At 42.1% G+C, this 21,075-nt stretch overlaps 1 protein-coding gene across 1 annotated transcript; it reads right to left on the bottom strand.

The window, feature by feature from the left end:
* Window positions 1-9,747: 9,747 nt before the first annotated feature.
* On the bottom strand, window positions 9,748-20,586 carry lmo4b (LIM domain only 4b). The gene is made up of 5 exons (XM_080033292.1): window positions 20,114-20,586; window positions 18,255-18,495; window positions 13,785-13,881; window positions 12,787-12,942; window positions 9,748-10,678 (listed from the first exon to the last, which is right to left on the bottom strand). The coding sequence occupies exons 2-5, from the start codon at window positions 18,488-18,490 to the stop codon at window positions 10,670-10,672; spliced, it is 498 nt and encodes a 165-aa protein (XP_079889418.1). The 5' UTR covers window positions 18,491-18,495; window positions 20,114-20,586; the 3' UTR covers window positions 9,748-10,669.
* Between the last annotated feature and the right edge of the window lie 489 nt (window positions 20,587-21,075).

Below are 21,075 nucleotides of genomic sequence, written 5' to 3'. Positions count from 1 at the left end.
TTGCCATTTCGCCACAAGTTTGTTGTCGCTTCTTTCACTTTTCTTTTTGTCTCTGAATACCAAGGAGGAAGAGGTCGCTTTTCCCATTTTGGTTTTACCCACATGGCATTGCATGTCCATATCACATATAACACATTATAGTCTTGTGTCTGAAATCTCTATGGAGCCCCCCGTGCACTTCTTGCACATTAGATGTCTTTTTCCTCGTAATGTACTGAATCCACCGCCAAACTGTAATCACAATAGCCTACACAAATGAACACATCACACTCCATATAAATGAAATACAAATGTATGTATGTAGAAAACTGACTCACTTTATTCATGACTCTTTATCTCTACAGGTAGAGTTTAAAACTTGTCCCATCTTTTGTCCGTAAATAACTGTAAAGCATTAGGTGCCTCTGTGAAACTTAAAATTACTTTAGTTCCCAACTCACATCAAGCGAGGGAACCCAAACAGCCATATGAAGGGAACGCAAAAAACATATTGCGAGGTATTTTGCCAATTTATGCACCTAGGAATGTCAAACATAATCATCCAAATTATACAACGGCTTCCCGCAAAATTGTGATCATCGATAAGGTGTTCATTTAAGTTCTCTTTACGAAAAAATAAAATGCTGGTTGTCAAAAAAAAAATTGCAAGTTTCCTTTCAACTCTAATTTCGTTTCATCATTGCGACCTAATCATCTGTTTGGCCCAGTGTCCAGTATATAAGCCCCTTCACCGGCCAAGGAGAGCTCAGAGAGAAGCAGCTTAATAGACTGAGATGAAAGGAGGGAGTTATGGAAGCCTGGACCAGTGGAGAGCGAGAGCATCTGCTCAAAGGCCACCTCCCCACGCCCGGATCAACCATCTCCAAGAAAAAGCATGGAGCCTCCATCTTCCACACACTAATTCCATGTGCCCCCGCCGCCGCCACACGCAGGCTAATTAAGGCCATGCATTTATTTATGACCGAGCTCATTAAGCAGAGAAAAAGATGGTCGCCGCTCTGAAAACACATTAGTCCCAGAGGAAAGTGCCTGTGAAGTCGCTCCCCTCAGGCTGTTTCAGGTCAGAAGATTCTGAATCTTTGTGACATATGAAGAAACAGCAAACTGTAATGCCTTTACAAGAAAACAAAAAAAAAACACGAGTTGTGAGGCGATGGAGTGATGGTTCGGGACATTCTTCGGGGGGTGATATTTGAAGCTGCTTGAACTGGTCCCATAATTACATGGATAGGTCATTGACCGGAGGATGAACAGAAATTTGCTTTGCATTTCTTTGTGTCCGGGTATTCGTGAGATCTGTTTGTTATTTCGATTTATGATTTTCTTCCTTTAATATAACATGACAACTTTAGAGAAATTAAACGACACGTTGGGCAAAAACAACAATGATTAATGGACCAATTCTACTGGGATGAACAAATAAATGCCCCTACCCTCAAACAGGCCCAACCACTTATATATATATATACATATATCTGCACTGCCTAAAGTCCTAACATACACTTAAATACCACAGTTATATATAACTGTGGTATTTAAGGGTTTTCTAGAACATTAGGCAGGGCAGAGCAATGAAATCAAAGTCGGAGGATATCCTTCAGGTATATTTTCTTTGCCTAGAGTGCTTGTCTTTCTCTCTGTCTGTGTGTGTGTGTGTGTGTGTGTGTGTGTGTGTGTGTGTGTGTGTGTGTGTGTGTGTGTGTGTGTGTGTGTGTGTGTGTGTGTGTGTGTGTGTGTGTGTGTGTGTGTGTGTGTGTGTGTGTGTGTGTGTGTGTGTGTGTGTGTGTGTGTGTGTGTGTGTGTGTGTGTGTGTGTGTGTGTGTGTGTGTGTGTGTGTGTGTGTGTGTGTGTGTGTGTGTGTGTGTGTGTGTGTGTGTGTGTGTAAAGGGCATTGACAGAAAGATCATAAGCAGATCCTACTCCCTTCCTTGCAATTGCAGGGATAATGCCAAATCACACAGTCCTTTGCTGAGATAACTGGCAACTTGATTTAGGGCTCTTTAATGGCTCCAACTTGTTTTTACTTGAAATGTTAAGTTTCTCATCTAAACTGTGAAAAAGTTGTATGTTGCATGTCAGTATTTTAGCTTCCCCAGAACATACAGTGTGTTCCAAATTATTATGCAAATGATATTTTTCTCAGATTTTCCTAAATAGTCGATGCAAATGACAGTCAGTATAATTTAAGTCATCAACCGTTAAAGTATGATTCACATTTTATTGAACAAACCTCCCAATGATAACAGTATTTTTTTTCAAAAATAAAAAACTCAAAATGCACTGTTCCCAATTATTATGCACAACAGAGTTCCAAAACATTGTATAGGTTGTGAAGAACTAAAAATGGCCATTTGTTGAATTTGCAGAATGTGGAGGTCATATTTAGTGAAATCAAAAGCTATTTCAATCAAAAACATCTTAACAGGCCAAGTTACATGTTAACATTGGACCCCTTCTTTGATATCACCTTCACAATTCTTGCATCCATTGAACTTGTGAGTTTTTGGAGAGTTTCTGCTTGAATGTCTTTGCAGGATGTCAGAATAGCCTCCCATAGCTGCTGTTTTGATGTGAACTGCCTCCCAACTTCCATAGATGTTTTGCTTGAGAATGCTCCAAAGGTTCTCGATAGGGTTGAGGTCAGGGGAAGATGGGGGCCACACTATGAGGTTCTCTCCTTTTATGCCCATAGCAGCCAATGACACAGAGGTATTCTTTGCTGCATGAGATGGTGCATTGTCATGCATGAAGATGATTTTACTACGGAAGGCACAGTTCTTCCTTTTGTACCACGGAAGAAAGTGGTCAGTCAGAAACTCTACATACTTTGCAGAGGTCATTTTTTACACCGTCAGGGACCCTAAAGGGGCCTACCAGCTCTCTCCCCATGATTCCGGCCCAAAACATGACTCCACCACCTCCTTGCTGACGTCGCAGCCTTGTTGGGACATGGTGGCCATTCACCAACCATCCACTCCATCCATCCGACCATCCAGGGTTGCACGGCACTCATCAGTAAACAAGATTGTTTGAAAATTAGTCTTCATTTATTTCTGAGCCCACTGCAACCATTTCTGCTTGTGATCATTGTTTAGAGGTGGCAGAATAATAGGTTTATGCACAGCTGCAAACCTCTGGAGGATCCTACACCTTGAAGTTTGCGGGACTCCAGCGGCACCAGCGGCTTCAAATACCTGTCTGCTGCTCTGTAACGGCATTTTAGCAGCTGCTCTCTTTATCCGATGAATTTGTCTGGCAGAAACCTTCCTCATTATGCCTTTATCTGCACAAACCCGTCTGTGTTCTGAATCAGCCACAAATCTCTTCACAGTACGATGATCACGCTTCAGTTTCTTTGAAATATCTATTGATTTCATACCTTGTCCAAGGTATTGCACTATTTGACGCTTTTCGGCAGCAGAGAGATCCTTTTTCTTTCCCATAGTGCTTGAAACCTGTGGCCTTCTTAATAGTGTGGAACGTCCTTCTTAAGTAGTTTTTCCTTTGATTGGGCTCACATGGCAAACTAATTATCACAGGTGTATGAGATTGATTCCAATGATCCAAAGTGTCCTGAGACACAATATCATACATACGTTTTATTGAAAAACAAAAAATTAAATGTTTATGACACTTCAATCCAATTTGCATAATAATTTGGAACACAGTGTATTTCCCCCGGAGCATGTGTTTCTCAGCAGCAGCAGTAGCTCCAATAACCTGTTCTTGTGCCTAACCATCTAGTTAAAGTTTATGTATATTCTTAAAGGGGAAGTGTGCCAAATTGACCTAATTATCCCAACAAACTGTGGGCCGTCCAGTTGCTTTGTGGGTAATGTATGCACCAGGTTACACTATTCATCAAGTGCTAGATCTGCACAACTATTTCAGTCTCATCTAATGTCAGGCAGTTGTGAAGCATTATTTGTCATGTTTAATATTTCAACTTTTAAAAAAGGGAATCGGAGCACAGCAAGAGAAAGGCAATATTTTAAATGTTAAGTATAAATTATAGATTGAGTCAGCAATTCTGGAGAATGTTGGAATCACTTTTTAGTAAAAAAAATCAGTGAATACCTCCTCATGATCCGCCACCTGTCCATACTCTGTGTGCTCTGAAAAACTGGTATGTAAACAAAGGAGGCCCACATTTGCTGATTGTTATCACATTCAGTAATCAATACATGAAGTTCCTTTTTGTATTTACATCCCTACTTTTTATTTTAGTTCTGTATATGTTGTATATTGTTAGCACAGTATTTGTGAAGAAAGGAAGAATGGTTCGATCATTATAGTGTGCTTGGGAGCACAGAGGGGCTCAAATCAATCCACAGGATACCCGCTCGGCGCTTGCTTTCTGGATGGCTGATAAACAACAGCATTTGGTGACCTTTTGGTGTTCTTACGAGGGATTGAACCCCCTGCTCCGAGCCGCATCATGCTGGTGGCTCCAGCACACACGGAGAACTGACGTGCACAGTGGAACTCAGATGGGACTTTTTCTTTCAGCGGGGACTGCAGAACGCCTGCTCAAAGAGAACTACATTATCTCACGTTTGTCGGATTCACCTTCGGATTCACCGGACATTGCTAGACCCTGGCTCTGGCAGTTTGGTTCCGTGTGCAGGAGGCTATTGTGTGTGTGTGTGTGTGTGTGTGTGTGTGTGTGTGTGTGTGTGTGTGTGTGTGTGTGTGTGTGTGAGACAGAAAGAGAGGAGTTGGGGAGGGAGGGGCGGGAACTCTTCACTCTCTGTGTAAGATGCTTTCAACAGCAGGCAAACTGGTTCTGCACTTACTGTGAGAGGAAGCTCTGAGTGTTTAGAGTACTCAGCCCACTTAATGCATTATTATTGTTACTACATTCTTGAGGAGAATGGGGGAAAAATGGAACAAGGAATGCTTTTCAAGAGTCAAACCAGTAAAAGGTTTGACGTGTGTGTGTGTGTGTGTGTGTGTGTGTGTGTGTGTGTGTGTGTGTGTGTGTGTGTGTGTGCGTGTTTGTGTGCGCGCACGTGTGTGTGTAAGCAACATGAGTGTTGACTGTCTCATTCCTTTTGTATTTATGCTCATTTTTTTCAATAAGTCCCATAAAAGCAGTCTGAGCCTATGCAGATGTCCGATTCGCGATATTCTCTAGTGAAATAAACATTCATGTCAAAAGGAGAAAGAGTGGCTCCTATTCCTTTTTGTGTGTTTATTTTTTCAGTGGAAAAGGATGATGCAGTTGCTTTATTATAAAGCGATTACATTTTCTTCTATCTTATAATGGATGTTCCTGATGTCATTATGATACGGAGGTTCTGTTAAAGAAACCAAAGAAAGGACAAACTTTTGTATAGAGTATCGGAGAGAAAAAATGTCCTCTGTGTAAATGTGAAAAGATTCATTTATTAGTAGATTTTTATTTTCAAGTTGCCGTAGCATATGTAAACAACTTCTTGTGGGTGAATGTGGCTGTAAGGAGATAAGAGTCCTGAGGGCTGGAGGTGCTTTGTTTCTCCTGTTGCATTGCGAGTGCATTTCCACCGCGAAGGACGTCTGAGCGTAAAGTGAGCCTATACTTTTCGTCGGGAGCAGAAGCCTTTTAACAGTAAAAAGCAAAAGCTTGAACAGTGCTCCCTGCAACAGAGTTCACAGCGAACATAATGGAGAGGATAGAGTTACCTTCTACTTTAGCCCAAACAACACTGCCAATAATTGCTGCACCAATATTTGCATGTCCCTCTCTGTGTTATTGAACACCCTGCTAAGTAACTGAGCACCCCCCCCCCCCCCCACCCCCATGGACCAGGCACTATTTTAAGTTGTTTGCTGATTCTGCGCTAGGCTGAAACAAGACAATTATGAGCCACATTTCACACCATTAGGGTGTTTTGAGAGGCGTTAGGTTTCATTGAAATATTGGATTCTGTCCTACTTAATACAATGCTCGTATACCAGTATCTATTGATAGTCTAGGCTAGACATGATGACTGATGTTACCTTTCTGGAAGTAAGCCTAAAATACATGCTTCATTGTTTGATAGGGTAGAGACATGTAGTGGACCCCTCCTGTTTTAGGCCAGTCAGTAGTATATTCCTTTTATATCGTTATGTGTTGACCTGCAATCATTAAAATGTGGTAAAACTGAAGTGCGGTGATGAGATGCATCTCTTGCCCAAGTTTAGTCAAAACCTGATGAATGGTTTATGAGATACAAATGAACAAAGGAACAGACAAAACCCCTTGGACCTAATCAGTGTAATTACAGAATTGTTGGAACGCAATGGTGAGATGCATCATTTTCACAGGATTTGGCAAAATCTGACTAAGACTGGCCAAGAAAACAGATGGACGGATGAGCTACTGAAGGAACAAACAAGGAAATGAAAGTTGAATGACGGTATATGGAAGAAGTACTAAGAAATGCCCGGAAATGGCTCATACAGCATGTATTTATTTTAGCTACATTCTGTAAGGAAACGTGAAATAAGAAGAACTGAAAAAAGAATCACCCCCGTTAGGCTGCAGCTTTGTAAGAGAAACTCAGCTAAGCTAAATGCTAGCTTTCTTGAAAGGCCTATTTTCTTTATCTTTGGAGAGAAAGACGCAAACTACATTTCATATATCATTTTTACAACATACGTTTTGTGTTTTTTCTGACCTTTGCTAACTGGTTAGAAGTGGGCGGTTCTGAGTTGGAAACAGCTGATGTCATATTTCCATCCACCAATTGGGGATTAGCAACATATATATTTAAAGGAGACAAGGTGGTGGGCTTGTTACTAATGTTTTACATTGGGATATGGTAAGTGGTAGAAGTAATGGTCAAAGTACAAATGAGAGAATAAGCACCATTTGTGGTGATGTGCCCAGCTTCTGTTCCACTACCAGATTTGTTTCTGTATGTAAATGTTCCTAATGGATAGACTTCATGATAGAAAGCAGGAAAATATTGTATTTAACACAATGGCTTAATACTCAATAGAGGCCTTTTGTATGCTGAATACGGAAGCACTGTATTACAAGGCCTGTGTTACACGACAAGAACAACCCCAACAAGTTGTTCAATAAATACATCTAGAAAATGTGCCGACGCTATTATCATGAAGGAGTTATGAATAATGTTTTCTACCACAGTAAACAAAAAGAGAGATGATGAGTTTGGCAGATTTCCGAATGAAGAAACAAAGCGGTGTGCACACGATAGCGTCTACGCTTCCATAAACGTCTCCCACTCACAGCCAGATTAACGATAATCAAAAACTTGTGTCAGTTTGAAGATATAAACTAATTACAAAATAAATGCAAGGTGACTAATCATAAGTAATCCAGTTGCGGTGCATTGGCAGACTCCCCGGTGAGGAAAGGAAGGAGCTGCAGTCGAGGCAAAGTGATTTCCCTCAGGCAGACATGCCATTTAAAGTGTGCTCCATTGTTGTGGGTGGGATCCATTAGCCCTCACCCTGGTTTGCCACATCAAAGCATCCTTCTCACATATGGATTATGTGTAAATAGAGTTGTTGTTTTTTTTATAATATTTTCAGTGAGTCTAGAACCTATTTGACCCGTTCAATAAGTTCATTTTGAAAAGGGAGACGTATGAATGTGTGTGTGCGTCACACGACGCACAGCTTATTTATATGTATGTGTGCATGCGGCTGTGTGTGTGTGTGTGTGTGAGTGTGCGCGCATGTGTGTGTGTGTGTGTGTGTGTGTGTGTTTGTGTGTATGTGAGTAAACAGCTTAATGGAAGCAAGCGGATTTCATAATGGAAAAGGCCAACGTTAGTGTAGCACGAAATAGTGTTGCTATGATGTGGATTACTGAGGTCACTTAAAAGCAAAATCAAACCCAAAATCAACTTAAAGGATAATTCATTTTAAAAAATCGGACACTCTAAAGGCTTCTATGGCCCGCGAGTCCTTCAATAAGCAGGTGAAAGTGGTATGCATGAGTGGTTCTCTGGTGACCACCACCCAAACATCAACCATGGATGACAAGTGTAAATGTAATGTCTAATTTACTTTCTACTGCTAAAAGACCTTGTAATCAAATGCATGTTAAGCTAAGTGAGGGTGATTTTCAAGCCTTTCACAGTCATCTGATTATTAATGCTGACTCCATTTTGATGATGTTTACATAGATAGACTATACCCCAAAATTCCAGTTTTAAGTGGTTCATAAAACCTTCGGCCAAAGCTCCATTTAAATGTCACAGGAAAATACAGAATAATCCCCTGAGATTGTTTTTTTTTTTTTTTGGCAATCCGTCCATATTGCTTTGCGCATTTGCGATTCAGCTCTAGGAGTGAGATTCTGATGTTCACTTTGACACGAGCACTCATTTCCTTTTTGAGTATCTTATAGTAGAGAGTAAGGCCAAACAGAAAATTCTATTTCTGACAGTCAATGCTCCTTTTGTCTGTGTGAACTCATCTACTTTAGACTGGTGATGTTCCTACTGTGTCTCATGTCAAAATGTCTACAAGTCCTGTCTGGTTCCTTCTTACCACGAGTTCAGTGTCAACCTTAACTGTAGAAATATGTGTAGGATTCATGCTCATTCTCAAGTTCAAAATTGTAATTTGGGTTTCTACTAGAAACTGTTTTCATGGTGTAGTGTCCTCAAAAAAACTCACTTCACAGTGCCAATGCTGAATCTCCTCTTTTCAGCCTCTGTCTGAAACGCTGAGAGCCTGTCTCTTTACGCCTTCCAAAAAGCCCAGTCTGCTCTGCTTGGCCCTGAATCTAACGGCCAGATAGATTCAGGGGTATTTAGGGGTGTGCTTATTACAGGCGGAGTTATTAAGTTTGTTGATGAGAGGGTGTGGCTACTCCCCTTATGACATCATAAGGCAGGGAAATCTGCCTGGGGTTTTTGAACACAGGTTTTCAGAAGGGTGGAGTAAAAGAGAGGGTTGTTTTGTATACGTTGGTAGTCTCTAGATGCACCTGGTCCCAATATTAATGTTGGAAAACAAACTATTTTTAAGTGCATTTTGCATTATAGGTGACCTTTTAAGAGTTGCAAGATTTCTGTAACATATAAACTCAATTTGGCCTATTTTCCACTTGTTTTGTGCTGATGTCTTATATGAAGGTGTTATCCTTTACAGCAGCATTGTTTCATGAGGGACCCAGACTCCACAGATAAGCGGCATCACAAGGTTCCTCCTTCAGACCTATTAGGGTTTGCAAGGACTTCAAACACCAATTTCTTCTGCAAATAGCCCATTCAATTTGTGTCTGCCAGAGAGAGACACCTCTCTCCCACTCCGCAGTAATTGAATCTTCAAAAGGGACATTTTCCTCTCTTCTGGTCAGGTATTAGAGTGATGAATAGCAAACGGTCATTTAAACAGAGAGACGAGGATACATGTTTATCAGTTATATTCAGTTAGCCGCTCATCATGCGCCTCGATGATTGCTAGGCTGGAAATTGAACGCCAGCACTGCAGGATCTTCAATGGAGGTTTTTCATTGCTAAGACAGACTAGTCATGCACTAAATGTCAGGCTTTTGCATGAAAGATACATTCTTTGGGATATTGACTAATTCTGTAATTCAGACATAAAGACGCAACTCAAATGCTAAACTGTTTAAAAACAAGGGGCCTCAAGACGACGTCATTACAATGCTAAGTGATGTAGAATTCCTAGCACTAATAATTACAAAAATGTAACCAGTCCCCTTGAGTTAACTGTAAGACTGAGCCTGTATTCTGACGCTTTACAATGAATTTAAGAAGGCTTTGAAATCTTCAATATTTTTATTATTTAAATACACCTTACTGGAGCAAATGTCTCGGAAAATATCACAAATAAATTTCTCTTTCATTCAGCATTTATATGTTGGTGAAGATCTCTACATTAATGACTAGGAGCACATGTCTTCAGTTTGCCATGGGTCCAGGTTTGTCAAAGGGAGGAGACTGGGGCTGAGTGCTGAGGGTCAGATGTACTGTAGCCACGCCTGGACAACGACATTTACATGCATACTGTACATACATGGTAGTTTTTACAAATACATCAAGAGTGTTCATGATTTGTTTTTCCACAAAAAGCCACAGATTATTCTTTTTTTTAAAACCCCATTTCTTATATATACCACCAAATGAAAAGAAACAAAAACACATTCCCTTTGACAACACTTCAAATATAGAAAGTGGAAACACCATGTTGTTGGGAAATGAGGATAGAAAAAGGAAGAAAATAAAAATGAAAAAAGGTCCCAGTTTCCCCCCCAAATGTCTTTAAACAAATATGCAGAGTTGAAAAGCCTGCATCTTCTTTAACCTCGTAAAGTCTTTTTGCTCTTTGCCGCACTTCAGTCTCAACATTCTCTTGTGTGTAATTTCATTTTCTTTTCCTCAGAGTCCCCTTGGATGTTTCAATCGGCCCTCCTCTTGTTTATTCCAAGGTCGTGGAGTCCTCAACGTCCCGGTTAAGGTGCGTTAAGTGCAAAGTTTTCCAGACAGATTTTTGGGGAGAAAAAAAGCCAAGGTTGAAGGCTGAACATTGGGGCGTGGGTTGCAGAAATAAAAAGTCAGGTTACTGTTGCGATGTGTAGAGAATTCCTTGCGGGCAAAAAGGGGCCTGGGAGCACTGCTGATCCACGCTGTCTCCGGTGACAATGAGTTAAGGGCTAGAATGAAGGCACACATCCTGCTTCCTGCACGGCTCCCGTCTAACACACCTGAATAGTGAGACATGGAAAAGAAAAAACATTACAAAAAGAAAAAGAAAATAAATGTAGACTGACGAGCATCAGTTCACAAAAAAATGCCATGAATGTTTCACCCGGATAAATGTACTTTCTGCCAGCTCCAGTGTTTAATTTATTGATCAGCCAGGCTTTGAAAGCCATCTGGTGTCCCATTTACTTTGCATTAACTTAAAAGTGCATCCATGAAGCCATTCTCTTTGGTATAATTAGAACCGCGCTCCTACATAACTGCAGGAGGGGTTCAGGCCTGTGAAACGGGGAATTTCTTTCTCCTTTTATGATTCTATGGGCGATTTACTTTTCCCTTCATCCCTCACATCACTAGGAGGGCTTCAGTCTATTAGTAATTGCAAACTCCTACTTGGGGGCTAATTAAAGAGAGTGACGCTGGGAGGGTCTCACTCCCCTGGGTCAAAGCAGCTCTGTATGAGAGAGGTAATTTGTCTGTTCTGAACAAAGAGATTAGGAAGCAGCTGAGAAGAAAGCTAATAACTGAGCAGAAAATGTCCTGTGCCGTGAACGCAGACAACGGCAATTATGTTGCGGCAAAAAAATCGCACCGGAACAAAAAGACCGTCCGTGGATAAGTGTTGTAATGCGTACTAACTGTGACTGCTTCATTTTCTGTCTTTGTATATTCACTCTATGCTGTGCTGCTGGGTGAGGGTACATGAAGTATATTGATTGTGAGATCTGTTAACCTACTGTTTGTCTTTGTTATTTGTGGCCGTCCAAATTGTGTTTGAGCAAAATAAATGAGAATGTCTGTGTGATAAAGTGTTTCACTCAGCGACATCACCAAAGCATCCTGAGACTGTTCCCACTGAGCCGCGTGTCTCTGTTTATTTAATAATTCTCTCTCTGCTATAATTAAAGCACCAGGGCCAATATTCAGATTGCATTTTAGCATCAATAATTCAGCAGTTTTCACTACAATTGATGTTAGTGCATAAATAAACAATGAGGCCTCATATTTACTACACCAGCCGCGCTACAAGAGACGTCGGGCTGGGAGTTAGGACTTAAACAGACATTTAAAATTAAGCTAGATAATGCAATGGCTTTCAATTTATATGTGAGGAGCCCTAAGAGCTCTAAGAGCTGATTTGTAGAAGTGACAAGCCCTTAAAAGGCCTGTGACGTGGAGGGAGGGTGGAGGGGGGCTTAATGGAGTTCTACCTCTCCTCTACTCACAAAACCACTCAAGGTGAAATGCATGCTCCCAACAATATAATTCCTCTTTCAGTCAGACTGTGACACACTCCAAACACCTCCCATATCTCTCTCTGTGTGCTGTGTGTGCAGACAAGGTATCAATAAAGCTCCTTGTTGTGAGGCAGAAATGATTCTAATCGCCTTGGGGCAGAATGGAGCTATCCTGAAGAATGAACGTATCCTTGGTATATGATTAGGCCTTCTGTTTTGCTTTCACTGGAGCCATCAAGATGCAATCAGGGAAAGCCACGATGACAGCTTTCATGAAATACTGGCTGCTGCAGCTTGCTGTCTGTGTTCAACCCCGGGCCATGGATACATATTTTTGGCCTTGGGAGTAATAACTTAGCCCAGGTAATCCCAGTCTTGTTGATACAGTAGTCAAATGCAGTTTAAAACACTCGGTATTAATGGCAGCGATGTGCCATTCATTTTTCAGCACAATTGGAAGTCTGGCTCAGCACAGCAAAATGAGTCAAATGTGTAACTGCTCATAACAAACAAGAGTGTGAGGACAACAGAACAGAAAAAATAATTTTCACATGTTTTGTGCTGACAGTTAATACAGATCTTTCCTGGGAGCGTGTCCTCCAACAAGAATGATGGAAAAATCTATAGGGCTGTCTGAAAATAAAAATTCATCTCTGCTCTGTAAGATTTAATATCCAGCGCGTGCCTTGCAGTGAAGTTGAATCGACGACATCAATATAAACAGAGTGAAAAATGTTGGCGTGAAAATTACAGATGTTTTTCTTTTCCTGCTAATGACTCCTGCTGACTGATGGCAAGCCTTTAGCGACTTGTCCTTTACTGTGAAGTTATCAGCCCTCTGCTCCTTCATACTGTGAAATGAGAGCCCTTACCTTCTGGTCTGGCAGTAGTGGGTTGGTCTGCAGTGAACTCAAATGGCCGTTGATGAGTGCTGTGGGTCTGTCGTGTTCACAGAACAAGCTGCCGTTGATGTAGTGGAACCTGTCCCCGGGGACCAGCCGGTTCCGGCAGGTGGAACATGTGAAACACTGCAGGGGGAAAGGAGAACCCATCACAACCAAGGCAGCGCTCCAACCCACTTATTTAATAACACCTTGGAGCAAACAGACATGTATGCACAATGGAACATCAAATTAGGCTTTAAGTAGCTATGAGGAGCTTTCAGTTTTCTTTTCATTCTAGCGGCACCTTAAATAAATTTGTTTTGGAAGCAAGTGAAAAAGAGAGAGAGGTGGACCGCAGGAAGCACTGTGATGTAATGCATTTTTATGCAACTATGTCAGATTAATAATGGTAATATGACGATGGTGAAGCAAAGTCAACTTGGATTTAGTACCATTCGTTGTTTTGGCTGATGGTCTTGTTTGCTGTTTCAGGTCATTTATGATCATCATCAAAATGAAAGTGTTTCATAAACATTTAAAAGTTCCTTGTAGGAGGTTTTAGTCTGACCAACAGTCCAAAACACAAGATATTTATTTCACTGTCACATATCTAATATTAGCCGATTTCAATGGAGAAGCTGGAACAACGGAATGAATTTGACCATAAATCAAATATCAAAATAGATGCAGATTACATTGTTCTGCTGAAGTTGACTAGTTAATTGATTGTTTTAGCTCAGCAATTCAATGACTTTCCTAACTGTTTTAGCTGCTGCAGTACATAGCTTTTAAAGTTCAAAAAACTAACTTGTTTTGCTTTATTGTTTTGGTCATTTCATTTTTTAGGAATAAATGCCAAGAACCATCAGGATATACACACAATAGATTGGAAAATAAAGACAAACACTGTTAATGACAAGGCTATAAATCCTAAAATGTGAATGTAGCATTCTTAATGTAAAGTAGAAAGAGGGAATAGCTTTTACCTTGAGATGGAACACGTTGCCCTGTGCCCTCATCACCAGCTCACTGGCTGGAATGGACTGACCACAAGCGCTGCAAGCTCCACTGCTCCCGAATAATCTGAGGGACAAGGACAAGATCCAGTGTTACTATGGAACCACAGGGTCCACACACTTTTCTCTGTTTTAATATGTGACTGAATGAGAAATATATTCAGTACTAAGATCACTATTCCACAGCTCCATTTCTAGAGAAAAAAACACAAGGAAATAAAAAATCATCACAATATGGAGGTAAAAAGGACTCCTCCAGCACTGTGCTCTCCACAAGCATCTAGCAGTCAAACTGCATATTACTTTCTGTGCACATTTTTTGCAACCTAATAATAACCTGGAACATAAGCAATCAGGGCCTAAGAGGATTTGATTGTACATGCAGGCGGAGACATAGTGCTTTTGCCATTAGGACTCCAGTGAATGCTCTGTCAGTGCCGTGTTTCCATTAGAAAGCCCTAGCTACTCGGGGTGATATATAATGTGCATGGTTTAACCTTTTCAATCATGGTGTCAACACTTTAGATTTGCTTGTGCTCATCTCTTTGGTCCCTAACCTTCTCCCTCTCTCTCTCTCTCTCCCTCTGCCTCTTGATAATGAAATGCTTGCTCTGGCTTCCCCTTCTATCTTCCTTCTGAGTCCACAATTTAGATTACTTCATCTCGCTGAGCAGCAAACTGAATGAAATTTCGATTTGAGCAGAAAGTAATTTACTGGGATCTGGAGCCATTTGTCATCATATCTCACCGGGTGTTTGCTCTATCACTGCACTTTTCCTAAGCAATCAAATAAGAGCACGGCATCTGACATGCTCCAGGAGAAGGGGAGAGAGGGATGGAGAAGGGGATAGGGGGGTGTTTGTGTGTGTGTGGGGGGGGGGGAAGTGGTTTACATTGCTCTGTGCCAATCACAGCAAGTTGTTTTGGATTTTAAAGAATTAGCAAAAAAGATGAAACAACAAGAGGAAAGCATTGTTAGATTTGGACATTCTTGGGAGCAACGATGGAAGGTATTTAACTAATTCATGCCGAGCAACCACACGCTTCCATCATGCCGACCATAACCAAAGCAGTTGTTAGATGGATTGACGAACAAACAAAGCAGAGCTCTCTGCAAAGGAACACGGAAACTGGCTTTCAATAAGACAGCCTAGGCAGGAACACATTTCGCCTTGGCATCATTTGGAAAGGCTCCATCAAAACTCAATTTCAGAAACTAATTAACTGGAGACGGTCGTCACAACAATGCCAATTCTCTGCCTTCACTGGGACCAACACTGTGTATGGGCCTTGCTTTGGTAAGACTCTTATGCTCCTGCCATTTGTGGGGAAGCAAAAACTGCACTTTTGTCCCACAGTGTTCGTGTCCATCAAAGCCGTCTCCTTCTAAAATGAATACTTTAGAAAAATATGTTTCACGTGTTGGTTATGAATTTGATCCTCTGTGTCAATGCTTTTGTCAAGTGTGGAAACAAGACCTTTTCACCAGCAGACGCCTTCTCTACAGTTCACCACAGAGTGGAACTCATAGCAGGTTCATTATTTTACCACGGGATAGATCTTGATAGCATTTGATTTAAAAGAAGCGAGGCCTTTAGGTGCTCAATTATGTTGCTATATCAGTTTGAACTTGGGCTCTAATGGCGTGCTCTGCCGGTGACCTACAGCGCTGCGTTGATGTAGACACCCCAGGTCAGTATAATTAAGGCCATTGAGACTCTTTAATTGCAATGACACATCTGGTTCCAGCTTTTATTCTCTCCTTAAGAAATCCCTGGTTCATGCTATGTTTCTGGAGGAAGGCTGTATATCTTGATGTATCGCTTTTGTTACGCCCAACGTGTCTGATTCAATTAAAAAAAACAGACAAAAGAAAGAACACATTTGGAGCCGTCTGTTGTCTATAAAAGGCAGTGACTATTGGATTTAATTTCAGCACTGACTGCCAGGTGAAATATAGCGGCATGGCGTGCCGTGCTTCTGGGCTGTCTGGTAAATGCAGACCTCATTCAGCGAGGCCTTTGAGTGGGGTAAAATTACCCCACGACAATGATTTCTGCAACACAGTCCATTAAAAATGCCTCTCTACATCAGCAGCCAAAGCACCTTAAAAGCACTAGGCCATATTGATACTGAAGCGGGGCTTTGCATAATGGCAAGAGCTGCATTAGAGGAAAGGGTGGGGGGGCCGGGGTGGGGAGATTGCGAGGATGAGGCAGTGTGGTGTGCGTGGATATGTGCGTGTGTTTTGGGAAGAGGGGGATGGGGAGGTGTGTGTGTGGGTGGTGGTGGGGGATCAGCCAAATTACACTTGGTTAATTCAGAGTAACAGATCTGGCCCCAAGTGAATTGAAGGCCTTGAATTAATTCTGTTATGACAAATCAAGATAAACGTTTCCCCTAAATTGCATGCGATTTAATTAATTTCTGAGATCCCGTTTTTTTTCTCTCCCTGGCCCTAATAGTTCACATTCTCTTGCGCTGTCATAGTGCTTGAGTGGGCAGACTTCAAAGTGATATTAAATAACCCAACTATTAGATTTACCTCACACGTTCTATTGGAAAAGTGCCATTTAATTACCTAGGCTTATTCAATTAAGGGGAGACAGCCTTCTCCCTGAAATCCAGCAGCCACAAGTAAATTAATTCTCCCTCTACTAGCAGCCCGCAGAAATAATATCACCTCCAGCTTAAAACTAAACGATCCCCACAGCAAAAGCAACTTTGCCTTAAAGTTTGACAGTCAGGCTTTTGGTGACAGCGCTGCGTGATAAACCAGCGACGGTGCTTGTCCTGTGATGTTTGGGAATATTCCTACATGATTGATGGGAGATGGGTATCGTCCCAGGCCAGGCAAACACCCCATTATAGCCGGGATGTCATGAATTTCCTCCCCTGATCAATCACAGGAGCTTTTTTTTCCGTATCAGCTGTATTAATAGAAGTTCGGAGCTGCATAAAGCGGCTTAAAATGTATGTTGTATGGGCAGTTTGTCGATCTATTACAAAAATGAGTCTGCCCCTTTAAGAGGAAGGGGGGGGGGGCAGCAAATGGCCTTCGCAATAATCCCTCTTCTCTATCTGTCTTTCTCTCCTGCTCTCTCTCAAAAGCCAATTTGGTTAATTAAATGTTTTGTTTGCAGTGTGGCTCTCATTCATTTCGGACACGTCATTGGGAGCGGATACAAGCCAGGGACCAGATCTCATTAGATAAAACCCATCAGGACTAAAGGAAATGGAGGGGGACTATAATTAAAGCATTTAATTGTGTAGACTCACTGTCAGATGTTTTTTTTTTCTCTCCCCCGCTCCCATCTTTATCTGTATAGAGATCTCGTGCTTCCATAATATGCATTTTAGCTCTTGCACCAAGCATGCTCTCATCATTACAAGTGGAAAGGTGTATCCACATCCCCCCCGCCCCCCTCCCCTTCCAATTTTAATTACGTTATAGTCCCATTATGAATGAAGTACCCCATTGACTTCCTCATCCTTTTTATGAGTCGGGTGTGAGAGCACACAACCATTAGATTTTTAAATTAACTGCAGATTTAATAGCAGCGTTGCATGTCGACTGTTGTGTAGTTTCATTTTATAGATTAATAATGCAACAGAAATGATGTGTAGCCAATTCGTACACATGAATTAATATAACTTTTTACTTAAACATTTAACTTAAACCAGATCTTGGACAGAAAAGTGAACTGTGGTGTTGCGGAGTAAAAGTAAAAAAAGAGTTCATCAATAGGGCTAAAATCCAAACGGTTCTTGCACCACAGGCCGATTCAAGAGAGTATTTGAACTTTGAGTAAACTGTGCCTTGCGCCGTCACATCAGACAGCTCTACATTACCAGAAGAAGAGTGTCATGACTAAGCTCTGGTTGGGTGTCTGGCACACCTACTAGAATATTTAAAAAGCCTCTCTTTGCTAATTAAATTGTGCTTTTCTCTTCAACAAATAAGACCCAAAACATTTAAACCATAATCTGAGTTGACCATGAACAGCAGATAGGACAGGCTTGCAGATGGCCTGCAGAACAACTCTGGTGCTTTGTGCTTTCAACATGCCAGTGTGTTCCACCTATTTCATGGTAGACCAGGGAAACTTTCACCACGATAGTGGAATGGACACAATGATCTTTGTTCAAATGGAGAAACATGGTATACAGTTATACACCCCACCCGACAAGGAAAAGATCTTTAAATTCAGCCGTTTTTGTCAGTTTTCTAACTTGATGCACTATCGTTTTTTTAATATATTCCATGAGTTTTGAAAGCAAAGTTCCAACTTTCCAAACAATACTTCTCAATGCCTCTAATGTTAAATGAATTTTCTAACTTAGACTAACACTACCTAACAGCAACTTACTTCCAAAAATGACCTGCTGAAAAATTGAGTGCTCAAGGAAGGCATGCTTTACATATAGTCTCATTCTCACCTGATGTAGTCGTTTCTGCAGAGGATCATGCCGCTCTTTGTGTAGCACGACGTGCCGATTTCTCCCAGCTGGGCCTGGCAGCAGGAGCACTTGAGGCATCGGCTGTGCCAGTAGCTGTCCATGGTGTAGAGGAGGAACCGGTCTGCGATTTTACCCCCGCAGCCCGCACAGCGCTTCCAGGACAGAGAGCCCGTGCCCACCGGCGGTGGCTGGCTACTGCCTCCCGGATTCACCATGTTCCCTGAAAACACACACAAGACACCATTTTAAACGTTGGCTCCTTTTACTTGCAGACACCCAGTAGGTTGCTGGTCTTTGTATACAATCGGGTCAGGGCCTGGGAAGGGTCACGGTGCCAACATGGATCTCAATAGGATCATCTAGCCTATACCACAGACCACAAGTACATTTATCAAATGTCAAATATAAAATTCCAGCTTCTTAAACATCTTGTTGCATCAGCGGAGTCTTTGAAGGGCTGCACATCTAGCCAAAGCACAACAGCTGATCTCATAAAGTCTGATAAAGGGAACGGGTTCTGAGTCCTTAAGTCAACTAATCTGCCCTTGATCTCTGTCATCCCTGTGCTGTTGCTTCATTGCACCTCTCATGATGAATGTCTGTTAACGGATAACTCTGCAAGCAAATTACATCGCAACGTGGGCTATTGTTGAGCTGTCCGAAGAAAATCTAAAATGCAACAATACTTCACCACACAAGTAATTCTCATTCCTAGTGCAGTTTAAATAGCTGGGTGATTATTACAAGACACAAAATAATATTAGTAGTTCGGACAGAACTGGTTTCAAACTGCTTGGTTGATTGTTTACCAACACTTGATGCTTGCTGCTGGGCCTCTGACCTGAGCGACGAACACGATCCCACTTGCAACTAAAAACCAACATTTAACAACACCTTAACAGCACACATAGACCTAATATGGGCTACTACAGCAGACCTGCTGTAATGCTGCTAAGTGTTCTAATTTATTGCCATGCTGGCATTAGTTTCACCCAGCTAAATTAATGTGGGTTCTTTCAAATGTAATCCTCTCCAATTTGGCCAGGCAGGGCAGACTACACGGATAAAGCCAAATCTTTGTTGAAAGGCAGGTAGGCTAATTAGAGTTGGGGAGAGGGAGAGGGAGAGGGGAGGGGGGGGGGGGGGGGTTGGTGCACACACAGAAAAAGCATTCAGTAAGCCCATTAGCGATGGCTCTTAGGGACAAACCACAGCGTACCTTAGTGCTGATTAAATCTAAAAGGAGATGAATCAAAAGGGCCGACCTGAAAGTGACTCCTCCTGGATAAACAAGACGGACCATCGTCAAGTTTCATTCAGATAGGAGTTTCTTTTTTCCCCCTCTCTCTCTTTCTCCCCGGGCTGAGAGATGGAGGGGACGGGAGGGGAGGGGGGGTAAGGCTTTTAACTTAAATGGGCTAACTCAAGTAATTACACGGGCAGGCAATTTGGGCGCAGAGACCAAGTCATGGAAATAGAAGAGAGTGGGAGGGAGAAAAAAAATCAGGCAGCCATGTGCTAAAAGCTCCTCCGCTGCTTGCCTGCTGCTTTTAAATTGAAAGGGGGGTTATAAATGTGGCATTGTGTTATTATAGAATAGGCAGGGTAATAGTAAGGGGAGAAGGATATAGTCACAAGAATAGCAATGGATATCAAATGCCACGCTAACATTCTTAACAGAAAGACGAACCAGAAAACTCACACACACAAGTAGCCTACTAAACCGACGAGGCTAGTTTCCAGTGAAAACGAGCAATAATTAACATGGAAAAGAATAGAGCATAAACATGAACGAGTCACCATGCAACATAGCTGTAATATCGTCGAGTAACACCCACCTCGTCTGTCTCTTTTGAGAGTAATGGCTGTAAAGTTAGTGGCTTGTAGAAGGGTGAATATGTAGAAACAGGTAGAACAGTCCCAAAAAGTCGTACAGGTAGAACGCGGACAGAGTCTCGCGCGCGGTCGGCCTCGCTACCAGCTCCGCGCGGCGTGCGGACGTCAGCGAGGACTTGAGCTCGTTCACCCACTGGCAACAACCGGACAAGCGGAGGAGTGCCGAGCAAATGGAGTTATCAGATAGTATTTCCACTCGACGGTTCCCGTTCTACTGTTGCTGCTTTAGTGCTCTCTCTCTTTTTTCTTCTCGCTGGTACAAAAAGAGTCCATTGCAAGACGTAATTACGGGTCTATGCATGCCGTCATTCCCCCAGACCGAGAAGTGCGTGTTTTGGCAAATAAGTAACGAGGCTGTTGGGGAAGGCTGTAATTGACTGTTCTCCCGTTCTACTCTCTCTGTGGGTCCCGTTAGCTGCTCGCTTGCTCTACATGTGTCGCTGACAGGAAGAAATCTCCAGTAAAAACCCTCTTTAGCCGCGTGACGAAGGCGCCGCCACAGCCAATCGGCGCAGAGTCGATTGCGGAGGAATAACACATCCAGCCAATCAGAGGGAGGCATGATTGACTCAGACACGCAGTGAAGGATGGAAACGGAGCTGGACGGTGGAGGGATGGTCCGGAGAAGTGCGAAAGGATACGTCCAAGATATGAGAGTCAAATAGAGTAGGCACGCGCACACACACGCACACACACACACACACACACACGCACGCACACACACAGACACACAGACACACACACTTTAAAAAATTGACGTGGAGAGAGTAAGGTAAGGAAACCAAATATAGGCTAAGTCCTTTAGTGTGTGTCCTGTTTAATTAGGCTAGTTGCAAAAGGCATAATAAATCGGTTTGTCTGATATCTTTAATTATTTGACTACATATCACATAGGCCTATGTAT

This window comes from Ammodytes marinus, assembly GCF_949987685.1.
Source record: "Ammodytes marinus genome assembly, chromosome: 8".
NCBI classification, from domain to species: domain Eukaryota; kingdom Metazoa; phylum Chordata; class Actinopteri; order Uranoscopiformes; family Ammodytidae; genus Ammodytes; species Ammodytes marinus.
Note: the sequence above shows the minus strand (reverse complement) of the source record. Positions and strands in the feature narration are given on the sequence as shown.